The 18781-nt window shown below is 40.3% G+C and overlaps 1 protein-coding gene across 3 annotated transcripts; it reads left to right on the top strand.

The window, feature by feature from the left end:
• The first annotated feature begins 109 nt into the window (after positions 1 to 109).
• slc35a2 (solute carrier family 35 member 2) lies at positions 110 to 14648 on the top strand. 3 transcript variants are annotated; one of them, XM_079523879.1, is made up of 8 exons: positions 110 to 522; positions 626 to 772; positions 2589 to 2771; positions 4375 to 4526; positions 5479 to 5601; positions 6217 to 6444; positions 6949 to 7322; positions 13845 to 14648. In XM_079523879.1, exons 2-8 carry the CDS (start codon positions 739 to 741, stop codon positions 13867 to 13869), a joined length of 1119 nt encoding a protein of 372 aa, XP_079380005.1. In that variant the 5' UTR covers positions 110 to 522; positions 626 to 738; the 3' UTR covers positions 13870 to 14648. The 3 variants fall into 3 exon arrangements, with proteins under 3 accessions (XP_079380005.1, XP_079380004.1, XP_079380006.1); XM_079523878.1 differs by having other exon boundaries at positions 110 to 772; XM_079523880.1 differs by lacking the exon at positions 13845 to 14648 and having other exon boundaries at positions 110 to 772; positions 6949 to 12616.
• The last annotated feature ends 4133 nt before the right edge of the window (positions 14649 to 18781 follow it).

The following is an 18781-nucleotide window of genomic DNA, read 5'->3' as shown; positions in this document are numbered from 1 at the left end:
ACGACGCCCCTCCTCCGAACGTCAACGACCAATAGGATCTCTGATCATCACTCTTACTTTGGCCACAACAGCCAATCTGATTGTAGCTACCTGGAAGTAAGGAGGACTCGGCACCAAAACCAACAAGGAAGTGTTTGTGCTGAACAGCTTCTGTTCTGTTGTTTGTCAATGTTTTGGTTATGGTAGGACGGGTAGGACATTGCAGGTTCTGTTGGACTGTTGGACTGAGCTACATGACTTCATGAGGGAGATTTTTGTTCCTAAGGAAACAAACGACCCGGAGCCCGGAGGACGTCAGTACAGCAGCAGCAGCAGTAAACCACTAGGGTGTTGCGCCCAAATCGGTGACCCGTTCGGATGTTTACTCCTTAGGTCGCCCTTTTTCCTTGTAAAACGTCTTTTTTTATTTAATCCTATGATAAATAAATAAAATTATTTGTGGAAAACCACAAGAGTCAGATGACGAGACTCCCATCAGGATGATTTGAAAAGATAACTTTGATCTGTTAATGGGATTAACTGGTAAATAAAGATAAGATAAAGGTATTTTAGATCAGATAAACCGAAGCGTTTTGCAATTTTAGCCTGACTAATGCTTGATGGAAAAGGCACATTTTCTTGTCAGAACCATTTGGACTTTTAGTAGCTGACGGGGATCTCTACGGGCAGAACAGCGACCTCTGGCGCGCCAAATTGTTTGGGTCACCAGTCTCCGTGTAACAGCTGGTTGTTGCCAACATGGCGAGCCAGGCCGGTGAACGCAAACAAGAAGGTAAGGACACATCAAAATCACATTACTATGAATAATAGTTGTTTTTTGTGCGTGTGTTTTACTTCCGGATTATACCAGAGGAGCGAAAACATTCATAATGTTTGTTCAGGAGCTGAATTTTAGCAACTGGACAAGTTTAAACAGTTTTTGTTTGAGCTAAATGCTAAATGCAAGTAACTGTACTTGTCATTGTATTGTCAATGCTTAGTATTAACCTTGTGGTGTATTATGTGTTTTACTGTGTGATGTCACTAGTTTGCAGTACTGTGGAGTACTAGTCTACTCTAGCTCTAGCCTACTAGTGTTTGTGTAGCAGGGGTTCAACGTGGGGTCATTGAGGGGTTCCAGGTGGTCCTCAGCTTTATGGTTGATAATTCATCTTCACCATTATTACATGTACAAGTAGAGAACGTACAAGAATGTCTATTTTGATCAAAATTTCACTATTGCTGCAACTGCAATGGTGGTGGACCAAGTCACACACCAGTGGCAGTTCTGGAACATTTTTCTTGGCCTCAGACCCCCACCTGAAAATATTATGTGCCATGGCAGGGACCCGGGACCCCCATACAAGATCTGTTAAAATGTTTAAAATATATCTGACGTGTCAATGCATTGTGAGCTTGTAGATGGGGCATTTTCAAATGGCTGATGTGGTTAAACTCAACTGATAGTGATGCTATTGTGCTGTTGACCCCATGGAACCCCTGTCTGTCACAGACCAATGACCATATCAAATCATGTCTTAACAAACATGTCCATAGATTGTGGAGTCAGAGATAAAACATTTAATCACTGAGGATTTTCCAGTGAAGGTTAGGGTCCCCAGTATTTAGGACGATCGTCGAGCCGATTCTACTCTATGGCTCCGAGACATGGACACTTTCAAAGAAATTAGAGAAACGGTTGGATGACACTTACACCGCTCTAATGAGAGCGCAAAATCTGTCTTGGAAGAGCCAGCCATCGACTAATCTAATATACGGCAACCTTCCCCGTGTTTCTTGATTGGCGCGTCGTGACTCGTGAGTGTGACCAGGATACGTGTGTCTCTCTCACTCACACACACACACACACACACACACACACACACACATTACACATGTGTAGTGTAATTTAGACACACACACACAAAGCCAGAGCTCTCAACAGTTATCATGTGTAGTGTAATTTAGACACACACACACACACCCTACTTGTTCTAACAACCTGTTTGTTCAGTGTTGTAATGTAGGAGCCACACCCAACAAATGTAACATGGTCAGTGGAACCCATCGTTGGACCGAATGCTGTAAATGGTTGATGACGATGATGTTAGTTTATTCTTTATTGTTGTAATATGTATTGTTAATTACTTAATTTATTGTTGTCTCTGTACTTGTTGAAGGTGTTGGCCAGATGTTCCATGATGTCACATGCTTTTGTCAATGTCAATAGGCTCTATGCACGTACGCCATTTTGGAAATAACTATTCCTACTTCCGGGCCTCTCCGACTTCCTTCACAGGTGTTAACGATGGTCAAACAGAGTCAGGGTGCTGCTATTGTGCATGTTGGCTCACTGGAAACAATCAGTGGGTCTCGTCTCAGAGTTACGGGGGTCCTTGAAATGAAAAGGTTTGAGAACCACTCACTGTACACTAAATGGAACAGAGCCTTAATTAGTATAATCGGTAACACCTGTGTAGAGAAGGAAGTAGGGAAGGGGCCCACAGTTACACAGAAATGTTGTGAAAATAGCCAAACTAGTGCCAGGCGTTGTGAGTGCGTTGGGCTTTTGTGACATTTCCTGTGCTTTTACCTCTCGTTTCGTGCAGCCAACAGCAAGTTGAAGTACATCAGCCTGGCGGTGCTGGTGGTCCAGAATGCGTCGCTCATCCTCAGCATACGATACGTCCGCACGTTGCCCGGAGACCGCTTCTTCACCACCTCAGCCGTCGTTATGGCGGAGATCCTCAAGCTGCTGACCTGTCTGCTCATCATCATCCTGCAGAAGAGATGTACGTACTGTATGGCTGCTACTATCTGGAATTCAATTGAATGTCCATGAAAAATTAGGGATGCCCAAAAAAGATCAAATCTCACTGTATTTATCTATATGTACAGTTTTTGTATACGATATTAACCACTAGAACCGCAGCATCCATATTCTGGGGGGAAACATTAGCCAAAAATAGCTGATCTACAAGCTCACAACGCGCTGCAGAACGTAGATCGGCCATTTTTACTATTTTTGAGTGACACTGTTATACAACGATGAATAAAATAGGCCTTAAGTGGTTGATCATCATCAGACTTAAAGATTTTGTCTTATATCATAAATCTAAATATATATATATATACAGCTCCATCTCAATGAATTAGAATATTGTGTAAAAGTTATTATGGCGTACAGCTCATGAAAATAAAAAAAATCCTATCTCAACAAATTAGAATATTTTACGAGACCACAAAAATGAGTTTTTTAAATGAGAAATGTCGACCATCTGAAAAGTATATTAATGCATACAGTCAATACTTGGTCTGGGCTACTTTTGAACAAATTATTTCATCAATGGGGCGTGGCATGGAGGTGATCAGCCTGTGGCACTGTTGAGGTGTTATGGAAGCCCAGGTTTGTTTGATAACAGCCGTAATTTTTTAGTTAGTTAGTTTATTTTTAGTTCGGTCATTTGTTAAAAACAATACAATTGATAGGCATACAGTAGCCTACAACTTAGTCAACAAGGTGACTAATTGGCCGAAAAGGTTAGGGCTGAAGCCGAAGCTTATAAAATGAATTTGTATTGTTGACGGCCAAGCTACACCAGGCTTTTCTCGCGCGTTTACCCTAAACGCGTGGCCCGCGCGTGCGTTTTTAAAATAAGACTGGACCTAAATTAAACGCACGCGCGGGAGAAAACGCGCGAGAAAAGCCTGGTGTAGCTTGGCCGTCAGTCTCATGTCTCACACCTTCCTCTTGCACAATGAATTTAGAATATATATGAAAGTTTCACTTTTTTAATTATGTTACGGAAGAAAATGAACTTTTACCAATATTCTAATTCATTGAGATGGAGCTGTATATATTTTGGTTTGTTGATATACTGTATAGGAAAAAAAAGTTTATACAAAAATAAACACTTCTCGGCTATTCAATTAATCGAAAAAGTAATGGAGAGAATATATTTCCACTCCAATATTTGTAAAGTATTGTGGTGCAAGTGTAAGCATATCGTTGCTGTCGGGCAGAAACCTATCTACATATTAAAATTTAATTTTGTGATATGTCCACTCCTAACGGCCGGGCTACACCAGGCTTTTCGCGCGCGTTGAATTTAGGTCCAGTCCTATTTAAAAAAACGCACGCGCGGGGTTTGCGTTTAGGGTAAACGCGCGAGAAAGGCCTGGTGTAGCTTGGCCGTAAAACCTAAATTATAGCCATACTTGTCTGATATACTAACGCTTCACACAAAGCATCAAAAGTAGCAGATCTACTTTATTTGAATCCTTAAAAGTGAAAGTTTTTAGGACATATGCACTTACGTGTGTGTGTGTGTGTGTGTGTGTGTGTGTGTGTGTGTGTGTGTGTGTGTGTGTGTGTGTGTGTGTGTGTGTGTGCAGGTAATCTGAAGCAGACAGTGTTGTTCCTGTGTGACAGTATATTTGTCCAGTACAAGGACACACTGAAGATGGCTGTCCCCTCCCTTATCTACACGCTGCAGAACAACCTGCAGTATGTAGCCATCTCCAACCTGCCTGCTGCTACCTTCCAGGTAACACACACCCAATCTTCCGCCGTAGTCTGAAAACCTAACACAGACTCCATTTTAGCCCGTAGCCTTGACGACCTTACAGGCGTATATGCAAAGGCTCAACTTATGTAAATTAGATTGCATGTAGACACACTATAGTGTATAGTTTCATCATTTCATTATATAGATATTCCAGTTAGGTTCTTAGCTTAGGTATGATTCTTGAAGACCATTTTTTTAATGTATTTGATCTATTAACCATATTTTGTTCTTGCTTACTGTAAATCACTCTGGATTAAGAGCGTCTGCTAAATTGTAACTTGAATTCAGAAATTGGACCAGTGCAGAACATCCATGCTGTGTAGATTCAGAGAAAATAGGGTATTTCGTTGGGCCGTAAACCAAGGATTATCTAAAGAGGACGAGAAGCGAAGACCATACGTTGGACGCCATGTTGCTCCCTGGAAGCATGCGCAGTTGAGACCAGGAAGTTGTACATGCACAAATTTGGGCATGTACAACTTCCTGGTCTCAACTGCGTATGTTTCTTTCCTTCCATGGAGCAACATGGCGTCCACCGTACGGTCTTCACTTCTCGTCCTCTTTAGATAGTCCTTGCCGTAAACGAGGAAGTAAACAGGTCGGGAGGAGCTGAGCAAGGCGCTGCCTAGCAATGATCCTGTTTTATATCGATAAAAATGACCTTAAAATGTGCCCACACGTCCTGCGCACCCTGCGGTTTTAAGATGTGTGTGGACATCCTGGGCAGTGTTGATAAAGAACTCATTAAACAAACAAGTGCAAAGCACACAACTTTATCCTGTCCTGGAAAACTATAGCGCTCTCTCGGTCATACACCGACGACGCCGTTGGACTGGAGAAATATACTGCCTAAAATTCTGGTATCGGAATCCTCACCAAAGCATTCATTGTGTTTGGGGGTGTATTGACTATAAGTGAGTCTCGTCTCCAGGTGACCTACCAGCTGAAGATCCTGACCACAGCATTGTTCAGTGTGCTGATGCTGAGGAAGTCTCTGTCCAGAATGCAGTGGGTTTCTCTGCTACTGCTGTTTGCAGGGGTGGCTATTGTACAGGTTAGTTAGTAGCATCATGATTAATGGTTATTATTAAACGTATTGGTGTTAGAATATACTTAACAACACAAACGTTAAGTTCCTCCCTCTAGTCTCGGCTAAAGGGAGGAAGAGGAGGGAGAGACTGAGTGTCGGTTGGGGTGTGTTTGTGTTTACTAGTACTAAAGGTCTGAATGACGAAGACCCGAAGGGGTTGAAACATATCTCTTCATGAAATAAAAGTTTGGGGCTCAAGACCGGCTCAAGACCTCTTTTCAACTTAATACAATATAACTTCTACAATTGGGTGGTACCGTGAGGGTGAGACATTTCGTGTCAAAGGTTACATCTCACCTAGACACACGGAATTTGACCTTATAGTCCAGAAACTCCAGATTCAATTTATCCCCTGATGGTAATAAAGAAAAGTTACATATTGCTTTAACCTATATAGTAATAATGCATAATCATCTATCACTTAATGTGTAGGTTTTGTTATAATAATCTAGTAATTACTAACTACAGCTGTCATATAATTGAGTAAACTGTTACTTTCTACCACTGATTGTTATTGTTCTTATTGTCGTTGTTTTAATATTGCTCTATTGTTCTATTATTATCATCATTGTACTCCAGGTGCAACAGGAGGGCCAGAAGGAGTCTGCCTCTGATTCGACGGATCAGAACTACTCCGTGGGGCTGGTCGCCGTGGTGATCAGCTGCCTGTCGTCCGGCTTCGCGGGCGTCTACTTTGAGAAGATCCTGAAGGGAAGCTCCGCCTCCGTGTGGGTGCGCAACGTGCAGCTGGGGCTGTTCGGCACGACGCTGGGCCTGCTGGGAATGTGGTGGAACGACGGCGCACAGGTACGCCCGCCTGCCGCCATTATTACATCATCGCCTCATTTAGGGATGGGACGATGGTCCTTATCGTTTATTGTGATGGGGGGGGGGGAAACGCTCACAATTATGGTATCGCAGAGATTTAAATTTATCGTGAAATTGAACTCCGTCATAGTCATACACTAGGATGAATTAGCTTTTGTTGAGTTGCAAATTCAGTACCACTTAAACCCTCTATACTTGATAAAATGGACCTGTAAAGATTGCATTTGGTATGCAAATGCAATAATCATCTATACCCTTCTGTATATTTTGTATACTCTGGCTATCACAGTCCTGGTTCTTCAGGAGTAATGAGACTCGCCTACGGTTTGTGGGGGAGGGACTCAATCTGAGTATCAATCAATATCAATCGGTATCAATTATTTGAGTACGAGTTCTGTATAATATCCGTACAGGTGTCATCACCATGCCAGACATTTCCATCAATATTGAATTGGTTCTAATTAACCCTCGCACCCCTTCCAGGTGGCCGTCCAGGGCTTCTTCTTCGGCTACACCCCCATGGTGTGGTCGGTCATCCTCAACCAGGCGTTTGGGGGCCTCCTGGTGGCCGTGGTGGTGAAGTACGCCGACAACATCCTCAAGGGCTTCGCCACGTCCTTCAGCATCGTGGTCTCCACGGTGATGTCTGTCTACCTGTTCGCCTTCCACGTGGACCCCGTGTTCGCGGGCGGTTCCGCCATGGTGATTGGAGCCGTCTACATGTACAGTCTGCCCAAAGCCGTGTCGCCATCTTCGTCACTGTCGTCGCCATCTTCGTCGTCGCTGGGCTCCTCAGAGGTGATGGGAGGAGGAAACGGGACAGATGGCGCATCAGACATGGACTCTTTCCTCCCCAAGTCAGTCCTGATCAAATGAGACAAAAACTAAAACATTTCTCATGGCTTTGTTTTGTTTCATTGACAATCGCTCCCTCCTTGTCAGACCAGCTAGGCTGTCAGTCCAACAAAGAAACTAAAGTCTATCTTTATTTATTCCCCTCTCTCCCTTCTGTCTGTCTGTCTGTCTGTTTATCTATCCCTCTATTCTATCTATCCCTCTATCTGTTTCTATCTAATCTCTTTCTTTCGGAGGCAGTTAGTTAGTTGGATGTTTAACAACATATTGAGAATCCTCAATTCTCTCTTCTTCTTCTCCGCTCTCCGTTGTAAGTAATTAAACTGTTCTCATTGGAGGAGTTCTTGATGAGCAGATGATTTGGTAGGAGGACAGACAGAAGAAGACAGGACAAGAGGAGAGAAGGAGGATTGCTACTAAAGACATTGAACTTTTGTTTTCTTCTTCACTCTCTCTGAACATAACAATTCTTCATTATTCTCTCTTTCTCTCTGCATTTTACTGGATGGCCAAAGACACTTCATCTTCTGTGGAACTAAAAGCCTGATTATGCTCTGTTGGCATTGTGTCTTGCACCGAAAATAGCCGATCTACAAGCTTGTACATCGGCTAGTTCCGGTATGAATCAGGGCGTAGCTCGAATAACTTTTCTGAAAGCACAAGAGACGCTCTCTGTCCCTCTGTGTGGAGGACATGTCCACGTTTAGTTTAATGTCTCATTATGGCCTCTCCTGCCTTAAAAGTATTTATTCCTTATGTTTTCTAAGCCTTATGATCGAACACGGCTGATTTATTATTACAACTGTAATATTTATTATTATCGTCAGAGTTTTTCTGAACAGTTTTTCTTTTTTTTTTAATCAGGCAAGTGGAGGTGTGGTAGCGACGAACCCAGATCAGATTGATTCAGTTCATTCTGATGACAAAATGTGACAATTATTGCACAGAAACAAAAAACTGTGTAACAGTCTCCCATTCTGAAATGTAAACGCTAGACGTGACCTTTAGACCAGACGGACAGTAGTGTGGGGGGGGGACGCTCTCTTCATAACTCATAAAGGTCCTTCATGGACAGTAGTGTGGGGGGGAAGCTCTCTTCATAACTCATAAAGGTCCTTCATGGAACAGACGGACAGTAGTGTGGGGGGGAAGCTCTCTTCATAACTCATAAAGGTCCTTCATGGAACCCTTTGATGTGGGCCTTTCAATAGAACCCAAATGGCTTCATATAGAACTGTTTTTTTACAGTGTCAAAGCTGCACTATGTAACTTTACTGTGTTCTACCCGGGATGTGAACCCAGGTCTCCTTCAGAGGTGCTGAACATTTTACCACTGAGCCAATAAAGCCTGCATGCTTGCTCAGGGGAGAAGACATTTGTGTCAAATCAAAACCAGATCGTATCAAAGACTGTGTCCAACCTAGACAGTAGACACAGGATCTAAATGTCTCAATAGAGGTTATATTGTATTAAAATATACTGTACATACTGTACAAAATAACATTGTATTCACAAAGGTTACATGGTACAGCTGGTGTGTGTGTGTGTGTGTGTGTGTGTGTGTGTGTGTGTGTGATATCAGGACGGAGGTGTTTGTTCTGCTGGTTGTGGTTGCATGTCTTCATCTTCCTCATGCTTAGTCCTTTCTCTGATCTGTAAGTGTAAGGATGACTTACAGATTAGATCTGTAAGTGTAGGGATGGGACTTACAGATCTGTAAGTGTAGGGATGGGTCTGAAAGCAGTGGTTGGAGAGATATATTTTATGACACAATATATACTTGTGGCTGTAGTACCACGCACAAAGGAATATAGCTCATATCTATATGGTATAATATAGCTCATATTTCTATTTGGCCATTGACGGTATCATTTCTTTTTTTAAGTAGCTTGTTTATTGACAGGAATCAGACTTAATAACTGAATAACACTGGCTACACGCGCACACACACTGGAAGTGATTCTGGTGGTGAATATGATTTTATTTAAACGGTGGAATGATAACGATGGAAATAAGGCTAATATAGTTTTACAGTATGTTTCACATCACATGGTATAGACATGCATCACGTTCTGGTTGTTTGACGATAGTGTCTGTGCCTTCATTAGGGCTGTCACGATTATAACATCTTACATGATGATTACTTGTTACAACAATATTATAACATTTTACATCATGATTATTGTTACACAAAATTTGCGATAAGCGATTATGTCATAATTGTGACAGGCCTAGCCTTCATGTCATCTGTACAAAAAGAAAAGGCCACAAAGAGTTTAGATTTCTCCTAGATAAATAATGTACAGATAGTCTACTGGAAATTTCATGAACCCAGAATTGGTGATTAGTAAACCTTTATGTTAGAAATGTTATCTATAGGCCTATTGGATGAAATTCAGCTTGGTTGCTAAAAGTTGCACGTTGAGCCATTTGTGTAATTAGCATAATATGTGACCATACCATTGCCCGTTATGTGTCCAAATGTGAAGACCTCATCACATTTGTGATGACGGCTATGGCTGTTTTTAGCCCAAGGAGTGTTTTTTGTGCAAAACTAATGCTTGGAATGGATTCAGAATCATGAAAACCCCCTAGTTTGACACGTCACATGCTACTTAAAGAATGATGAAATTTAGATTTATTTTGGCCTTGTTGTTAATGGTATGGTCACATATTATGCGAATTACTCAAATTGCTCAACATGCAACTTTTAGCAACCAAGATTAATCTCATCTGCGAAGCCTATAGATGACATTTGAATCAAAAGTTTATACTAACCAACATTTCTACATGGGACCTATGGTGGCTTCCAGTAGGCTAAGATGCTCAGTGCAGCTGAGTTCTACAGACGGTGTTGTCTAGAATGTTGTAAAGGCTTTAACTCTTAACGTAAAATGTTTATTTTTTTATTTTTTGTTAATGTGTTGTTGTTTGAATGATAAATATTGGTTGTGAAGTACAGTATGATTGTGTAAAACATGCCCGATGCAGCCCCATTAGCATGTGGGCACCCCACCAGCGAACTACAGTTCTGAAGATTACAGAACCACTTTACTAATTAGATTTTCAGCACGACTTATTTTCACGCCGGAATACATCAGCTTTATTTTAGACTAGTTTTTGGAGCTTCCGTTGTACAGACCTCTCAGAAATGGAGGTAAAATAACTACAAATGTTGACGTCATTCAGAACTTCTGGTCTAGTTCGGAAAGCCCGTCCGAAACGGGTCTTTTCTAAAAGCTGCCGATACAGCCTAAAATACTGGTATCGGTATTGACGAGTCATTATGATATCACATAATATATAATTTACATTTATACATTATTTTGTATTTGAAATGCTTCAGTTGATGTTGCACTTAATTAATTTCAATGACCCCCATAACTCTGATAGTGGCCATAACTCTGGGAGTGTACACTCTATCTCCCTGGACCCCACTTTGAGAACCACTGTCCTCGATTTATTTTTTTAGTTATTATTACTACATGGGTATCAGATTGGTACTCTGTATCGACTGGAAAATATGGTGTCGGTACATCTCTAGTCTTTTCCGACGTCGAAAGGAGCATGTATTGACACTTTAAGCATAATACATACTCTGAATATCTCCCAGTTCGGAAAGACTTTCCTGACCTATAGTCTGGGGAGTCAGTGATCGGGTTTTAGAGTAAAGCTTCTGGAACCAGTCTGTCCGAGGCTCGGAATGATGTCAATGTGTAGTTACATCAATTTTAGGTAGAAGCATTTGAAAATGAGAGTGAGCCAACACATCTCTCTTGAGATATTCTATCTTCAGTCTAATGCTTCTTTAGGGGTTCAGGAACAGACAGCATCAGTATTGTCCACTGTGGTGACCTGTAGTCGTCACATGTGATTACCATCATCACAGAAAATAAAGGCATTAAAGGGAAACTTTAGCTGATTTTGTTTATTATTGAAAATCCCACTGCTCTGGAGTGAGATCAGATATATCAGTATGGTTCTCAAAGTAGGGTCCAGGAACCTCCTTGAGGGGTTTCCAGGGGGTCCCCAGCTAAATGATTGTTTTTTTTAGGACCAAAATGCAACATTGCAGTCTAACAATGTTATATTAACTGTATTTATTGTTGAAATGAAAAGGTTTGAGAACCACTGTGCAGTTAAAAAAAAACTAATACATTTCAGAAATGCGTAAATTCACGACACGCCCAATGGCGAAAAAAGTGTCGTTTTGAGTCATCTGGCCTAAAGCGACAAAGCCTATGCCCTCTGATGCAAAACGACAGTTGCAGAACAATGGGATTTTAGGTTAAAAATCTGAAATGTCCCTTTAAACAAGACCGTAATGAAACGATATATTTACAAAGTTGAGAAATGGATGATATTCGATGCTTAAACAATCATATCATTTCATCCACGTAATGTTGGAGGTCATTGCACAGCTGTTTGTCAGTCTTATCAGTTATTCATTGATGAATTATCAATCAGAATAATGTCCATCAGTAAATGTAATGTAGCTCTTTAGCCACATTGTTCCAATGGATCCACGGCCTGTCCATTCAGGTCTATTGATTCAATGATCTGACACTGTTAATGGCAGGATAGTGTTTAATGAATGTTTGCCTGATGTTGAAATATCACTTGAAAAAAAGTTTGTTTATTAATGATTATTTTATTTTCATCTCAAAGGGAGAAGGTATTTTAGTTAATTCATTATTAAGTAATTTTGATGTGAAAGAGGGTAAACATGGTGCTGGTATTATCATTTCCTTTTCTTTTTTACAAATCACCCAACTGATAGACGGGTTGTTTATGCAGCTAAAATTTGAAAAGAGAATTTATTTAAAGAATGGAATGAAAATGTATGTGACCTGTTGGATTGATTTATTTTGTGGTGGAGAAAAGAGAAATGAAGGAACAATACCTTTGATCTGGTTTCACCTTAACTAGAACAAAACGTACGGGTGTGGAACATGGGGAAAATAGATCTGCAAGCGCACAATGTGCCATGGAGAGACATGTGAGCTACTGGATCATTCTATTGGATTATATCCAATAGAAGAATCCAGTATAACATTCTTATTCTAATAGAGCATGGATTAAACCATCCAATTGGTTCCCATTGGAATCTCAAAGGATGTTTGTAATCACTCATGCACTTTCTCTCGTCCTCTCTCTCTCTTTATCTCTCTCTCTGAGACTTATTTCTCGCGTTAAATCGAGTCTAAATGGAGGAATGTTTTTTTATTTTATCTGTTTAAATGTCTCGGTTTGTAAATACAAAGTTTTGTATAAACAGGAAATGATCTAAACTCTTCTCTGTATGTCGTCTTAATTGATTGAATCATTTATTCTAACGGCATTGAATGTAATGGAGGAGTACAGAGAACTGACTTGTAGTAGAAGTTATAGCGGCCATTGTCTTGTTCCATCGATCCAGACCCCATTAATTTGTCCGTTTTAAGCGTAGAATCCATTTTTTCCATAAAGATATCCAAAAATATTTATAGCAATTATTTTAAGCGTAGAATCAAGCCATCCAGGATCCTGGTGAATCATGACCATAAAACATTTGATTGCAAAAAAGGGTAATTATTAAATTATTATAGTATTATTATGATATTATCATATATTATTTATTATGATTATTCAAAGAATCAAATGTTTTATGGTCACGAGTTCACCAGGATCCTGGATGGCTTGATTCTAAATTAATTGCTATAAATATTTTTGGATATATTTATGGAAAAAATCAATGGGCCATATATATATATATATATATATATATATATATAAATCCCTAAACAAAATGTGACTTTTAGGGCTGCATTTATACTCTTACTACAATGTTGTCGCTCGTCGAAAAAGGCAGATCTACAAGTTGTATGGAGAGCTTGTAGATCTGCTACCTTCATTCACAAATGTATTTCATGAATACTACATAAATAGAATATATATATATATATATATATATATATATATATATTCATGTTTTCATTAGAATAGTAAATTGATAATTTAATATTAGTTTGCACACTGCAGACGACGGGTATAACAATATTGTACACATTGTAATGTGTACCATTTGATGTTCTCGTATCTATTTATCTGTGTGTATATAATAACACTAGTGTATATATTTAAGGTTTGAAATCCAACTGGTGAATCTAGAGCTGTTTACTTCTAAGGTTTGGCATTTAGTAAGTCAGATTATCCATAATAACTAGACATACAGTATCTGTATATCGTTGCTGTCGGGCAGAAACCTTTTTTTCGTAAATTAATGACCAACTTGATCATACTGCAGTGTCACACAATTTGAATTCCAAAAAGTAACCGTTTTGGTTTCTACCCAACAGAGACGATGTACGTTTATTGTTTTATCCATTTGTAACAAAGTAACACTGAGTACTTTTCTGTGTTATCAGAATATCAGCCCTCTGAGAGAGAGACGGAAATATGTGAATATCAGCCCTCTGAGAGAGAGACGGAAATATGTGAATAAATGTCATTCTCTCTCTCTCTCTCTCTCTCTCTCTCTCTAGTCCGGAGAAGGAGAAAGGTTGCTAGGAGGAAGACGTATCCAGCTGTGAAGGAAGACGGACAAGATGAATACTTCTGCCTATCTGATGTCTGACATTACTGTTTGAATGTTTATTTAATCTGCTGCCTTACCCCCCCCCCCCACACACACACACACAGTGCGTCTTTACATTTATATTAACTTTTTAAAGAACAACAGATGGTTCCATGTGGAACATGGATACTTTATTGAACCCAAAGGACATTATTGCATTCAACTGACCAGTTGCCATTCATTTTCATCCATTTCATTTCACATTTGAAAGAACCACAACAGATGTGATTCCTTATGACCTTTTATCAGTTACCATTTGTATTAATTTATCTTTAGGATAGCAGTATTAAGCAGTTATTAGTTATTATCAGTATTAGTTATGTTATGTAACACAATGACCTTTAAGTGCCCTTTCAAAGTCTCTTTCCAATGCTGCCTTACAAGTATTTTATGTAGCACAAATAATGACATGTTATTTTTATAATGTATAATTTAACATACGCTGGTATGAGTCTTCTCTTTAGATTACTTACCAAAGGCTTTGTAACACACTTTACAAGTAAAGGGCTTTCCCCCTGTATGGGTCTTCATGTGTTTTTTTAGATCATCCTTTTGAATACAGCCATGGCCACAAACTGTACAAGTTAAGGACTTTTCCCCCTCTTTTTAGAATACGTTTGTCATGAAATTCTTTGATACAAACATCACAAGTAAACAGCTCTTATGAGTCCTCATGTTTTTAGATTATTCTTTTGAATACAGTTGTGGCTACAAACTGTACAAATAAAGGACTTTTCCCCTGTATGGGTCTTCATGTCTCTTTTTAGATTAGATAATCGACTAAAGACTGTGTGACAAACTTCACAAGTCAAGTTCATTTCACCTGTATGAATCATGTTTCTCCATATTTCCCCTACGATTAAACATCTTGCAACACACTGTGCAATTAAAACCTTTCTTCCCTCTGTCACTCCATGTCGCATGGAGTGAGTTTCTTATGATGTCAGGTCCTGGGACAGCTTGTTGCTCTGTACCGTATGATGTACACTAGTCTCCCACTCATCACTGTCTTCAGTGATGTCAGCTGAGGTCTTCATCCCCAGAAGTTCTCAGATTGTGGGCTGCATCACTGAGGACAATGATGTGGAGTACAGAAGCGTGGTGAAGAACTTCATCAGTTGGGCTGAACAAAACCACCTACTTTTGAACATCAAGAAGACCAAAGAGCTGGTGATTGATGCCAGGCAGAGTAAGAGGATGACCCCAGTACCAGTGATGTAAATAGGTTGTCAATGTAATGGGTCCCGGGACCCAGAGCTGGTGTTTTAGATGGGTCCCAGGGACCTTTTATGAGTCCTATTCAACAACGTTAGAGTACTGTAGTTAGTACAGTATTGCATCCCAGGACGCCAGAGAGTGACATGATTGCATTATTTCTCAATTTAGTGAGTCTAAGGATGCAGGATATTTGCATCACTGCCCAGTACCCATCACCATCCAGGGGGAAGAGGCTATTTGCATCACTGCCCAGTACCCATCACCATCCAGGGGGAGGATGCATGCTATTTGCATCACTGCCCAGTACCCATCACCATCCAGGGGGAAGAGGCTATTTGCATCACTGCCCAGTACCCATCACCATCCAGGGGGAGGATGCATGCTATTTGCATCACTGCCCAGTACCCATCACCATCCAGGGGGAAGAGGCTATTTGCATCACTGCCCAGTACCCATCACCATCCAGGGGGAAGAGGCTATTTGCATCACTGCCCAGTACCCATCACCATCCAGGGGGAAGAGGCTATTTGCATCACTGCCCAGTACCCATCACCATCCAGGGGGAGGATGCATGCTATTTGCATCACTGCCCAGTACCCATCACCATCCAGGGGGAAGAGGCTATTTGCATCACTGCCCAGTACCCATCACCATCCAGGGGGAAGAGGCTATTTGCATCACTGCCCAGTACCCATCCTAAACAAAAACAATTAACGAAAATAACCCAAAACCATCAATAACTCTTTAAAACATTCTACTTCTGTCCGATGTGCAAACACAACATAATCCGACAGTCATATAAATGACATGCAACAAGGGGAAAACAATTTTACTGATTTACAGGGGTAAAGAAAATAAAGGTTATGTACAACAAAAAATAAAATCAAAAGAACATCCCCTAACAACACCTGTCCCATAGGGCGCGTTCGGAAATACCGCACCGGAGCGCACTCGCCTATTAGTTTGCATTTTCCAAACGTGCCCTTAGTGTTCCTTTAACCCAGTAACTCTGTATTATACTCTGTACAAACAAAGGTGGCGTACAAAAAAAAGGATTGACAACGTTTTATTGAAAGATCGTGATCAAAACAGAACAGACTGGTGTGCTGGGCCAGTCCTCTTTCCATGCCCTCACAGGAGCCAATTGGCCCTCCTGGGCTCAAACCTAAGTATCATTATGGGACACCTTTATACACAAAGATGCTCTCCCTAAATGGAGATAAATATAAACAGGCTATACTAAGTCACAGTAGGAAAATGCTGACTGGTTAAGTTGTGTCCACATTAAGACATACAGGCTTGTTACACTCATGAACATCATTGGAATTGCTGGATCAGCCAAAAAGAGAACAGTGTATCAGAAATGGACTTTAGAACAGTTGTTGAAATGACAGCAACAGGAGCTCTGAAAAGTCCCCTGCTGTGACGGTAACACTGTGGTCAACGTACTATTAAATAGAACTTAATGTTTTAAAACAGATTTGCATTGTAAAATGTAACAGTTATAAATATTGGTGATAGACACATTTCCAGACGTCACACTGATAAGAACGAGTATCTGTGCGCAGGTCAAAAAAAAGAAAAGACGGAGATGTAAGTACTCACATGTAAAAATGCATCCCATCAAACTTGCTGTTTTCTTCCAGTGTGGAAGAAGGTTTAGGATGTCTGCTTACTGTGATCTCTCGCTCTTGAAATATATACCTTGGTTTATGTTGTGTCAACTTGTGTGTAAACAATAACAGTGATTCTCAAAGCATTCGTCCCCCAAACACATAGCCTTTGCTACTATAGCCGATTCTCCACTGTATGAGTCCTCATGTGATATTTTAGAGCTCCCGTTTGACTAAAGCCTTTGCTACAAACTTCGCAATTAAATGGCTTCTCCCCTGTATGAGTCCTCATGTGTATTTTTAGAACACACTTTTGAATACAGCCGCGGCCACAAACTTCACAAGTAAACGGTTTCTCTCCTGTATGAGTCATCATATGTGTTTTTAGATGATGCCTTTGTCTATAGCTTTTGCTACAAATCTTACAAGTAAACGGCTTTTCCCCTGTATGAGTCGTCATGTGCATTTTTAGATCACAGTTTCTATTAAAGCCGTGGCCACAAACTGTACAATTAAAGGACTTTTCCCCTGTATGGATGTTCATGTGTGTTTTTAGATTACTCATGTCATTATAGAGTTTTCTACAAACTTTACAAACAAAGGGCTTTTCTCCTGTATGAGTCCTCATGTGTCTTTTTAGATTTCCTTTTTGATTAAACATTTTGGAACACAGTGTACAATTAAAACTTTTCTTCCTTCTGTCACTCTGCATGGAGTGAGTTTCTTTTGATGATTTCAGGTCCTGGGGCCGCTTGTTGCTCAAAGACAATCTCTCTCCTTCCACATGTTCCACCTGTTCCACCTTGTGTGACTTCAGTCTGTTTAAAGGTGACTGATGTACACTGGGCTCCCATTCGTCAGCACTGTCTTCAGTGATGTCAGATTCAGAACAGTGTGAAGAGAGGAGCTGGTCATCACTAGCTGGATGTGATGTTCCACAGTCCTCTACATCAGCTTGTGTTTTCATGTGTTCAGTTGAGGTGCTGGCTACAAGCTCTGTGTCTCTGTTTTCAACATAATCATCTTCACTGTTCACTGCCAGTAATGTCAGCATTGGCCAATCAACCTCTTCTGGTCTTTGAAGTAGCTCCTCCTGCTCGTCTTTAATGTGTGGAGGCTCTGGTTCCTCCTGAACCAGACTGGGGCTCCTCTCCTCTTCACGGGAAACCTCTTTACACACAGGGAGCTGCAGCACGTCTGGGGAAAAGATCAAATGAAAACAACCAATAAATATTTTATTTTCTTTCTATTTATTTTTTCATTAAGTGTTACATCTGTGCCATAGGTGTGGTAGTTGGGAGTAACTTAAGCTGTAAATAAATGCTCCATTTCTAAACCATAGATCTATCCTCATTTACTGTATCTTATATATTTGTTATCGACTGCAATGTCGATAACAATGCAACATTGCAATGTGTGATGGAAATTGAACACTGTTGTGTACCGTATTTAAATGATTGAATCTTTGTGTACACTACAGCTGTATATCATCATAGATGACCACCAGTAGGGCCAGGTCGGTTATTTCATAATCAGACGATTGACGGCTAGCTATATGTACTGCATCATTGAAAAAAGTCTGTCTGTTGTGTATTCCCATCACAAGCTCACGTTTTGGTTCACTCAACGTCCTGTGTATGTATGTACAAAGTACATACATACACATTTACCTTAAAACATTATACTTGGCCTCTAATCTATTACTAAAATTAGAAATTAAAAACACCATTTATTTATCTTAGAAATAGTCTGTAAATAGGGGCCACTCCTGTCACAAGTTGTTTAAATAAGAGTTTGATCTCTTATTTAAAGGAGCAATCAGTGATTTGGGCGAGGGGCCCGTAATGATCGATGGACTGAATTTACCACCAATTCCTGTTGATTACCACAAACATCATCAGAAATTGACCAGGGAAGCACAAATGTTTGGGGCACACAATTGGTCAATTGGTGATGACGTTTGTGATGATCAGAGGAAGTTTTGATTAATTCAGTCCAGCTGTCATTCCTCTGA

This window comes from Electrona antarctica, assembly GCF_951216825.1.
Source record: "Electrona antarctica genome assembly, chromosome: 2".
NCBI classification, from domain to species: Eukaryota; Metazoa; Chordata; class Actinopteri; order Myctophiformes; family Myctophidae; genus Electrona; species Electrona antarctica.
Note: the sequence above shows the minus strand (reverse complement) of the source record. Positions and strands in the feature narration are given on the sequence as shown.

Excerpts from the sequence above, each read along its gene's own strand:
- slc35a2 (XM_079523879.1), top strand. The coding sequence starts at position 739 with ATGGCGAGCCAGGCCGGTGAACGCAAACAAGAAG. Across the intron at positions 2,772-4,374 it reads CATCATCCTGCAGAAGAGAT|GTAATCTGAAGCAGACAGTG; the intron begins GTACGTACTGTA and ends GTGTGTGTGCAG. Across the intron at positions 5,602-6,216 it reads CAGGGGTGGCTATTGTACAG|GTGCAACAGGAGGGCCAGAA; the intron begins GTTAGTTAGTAG and ends ATTGTACTCCAG.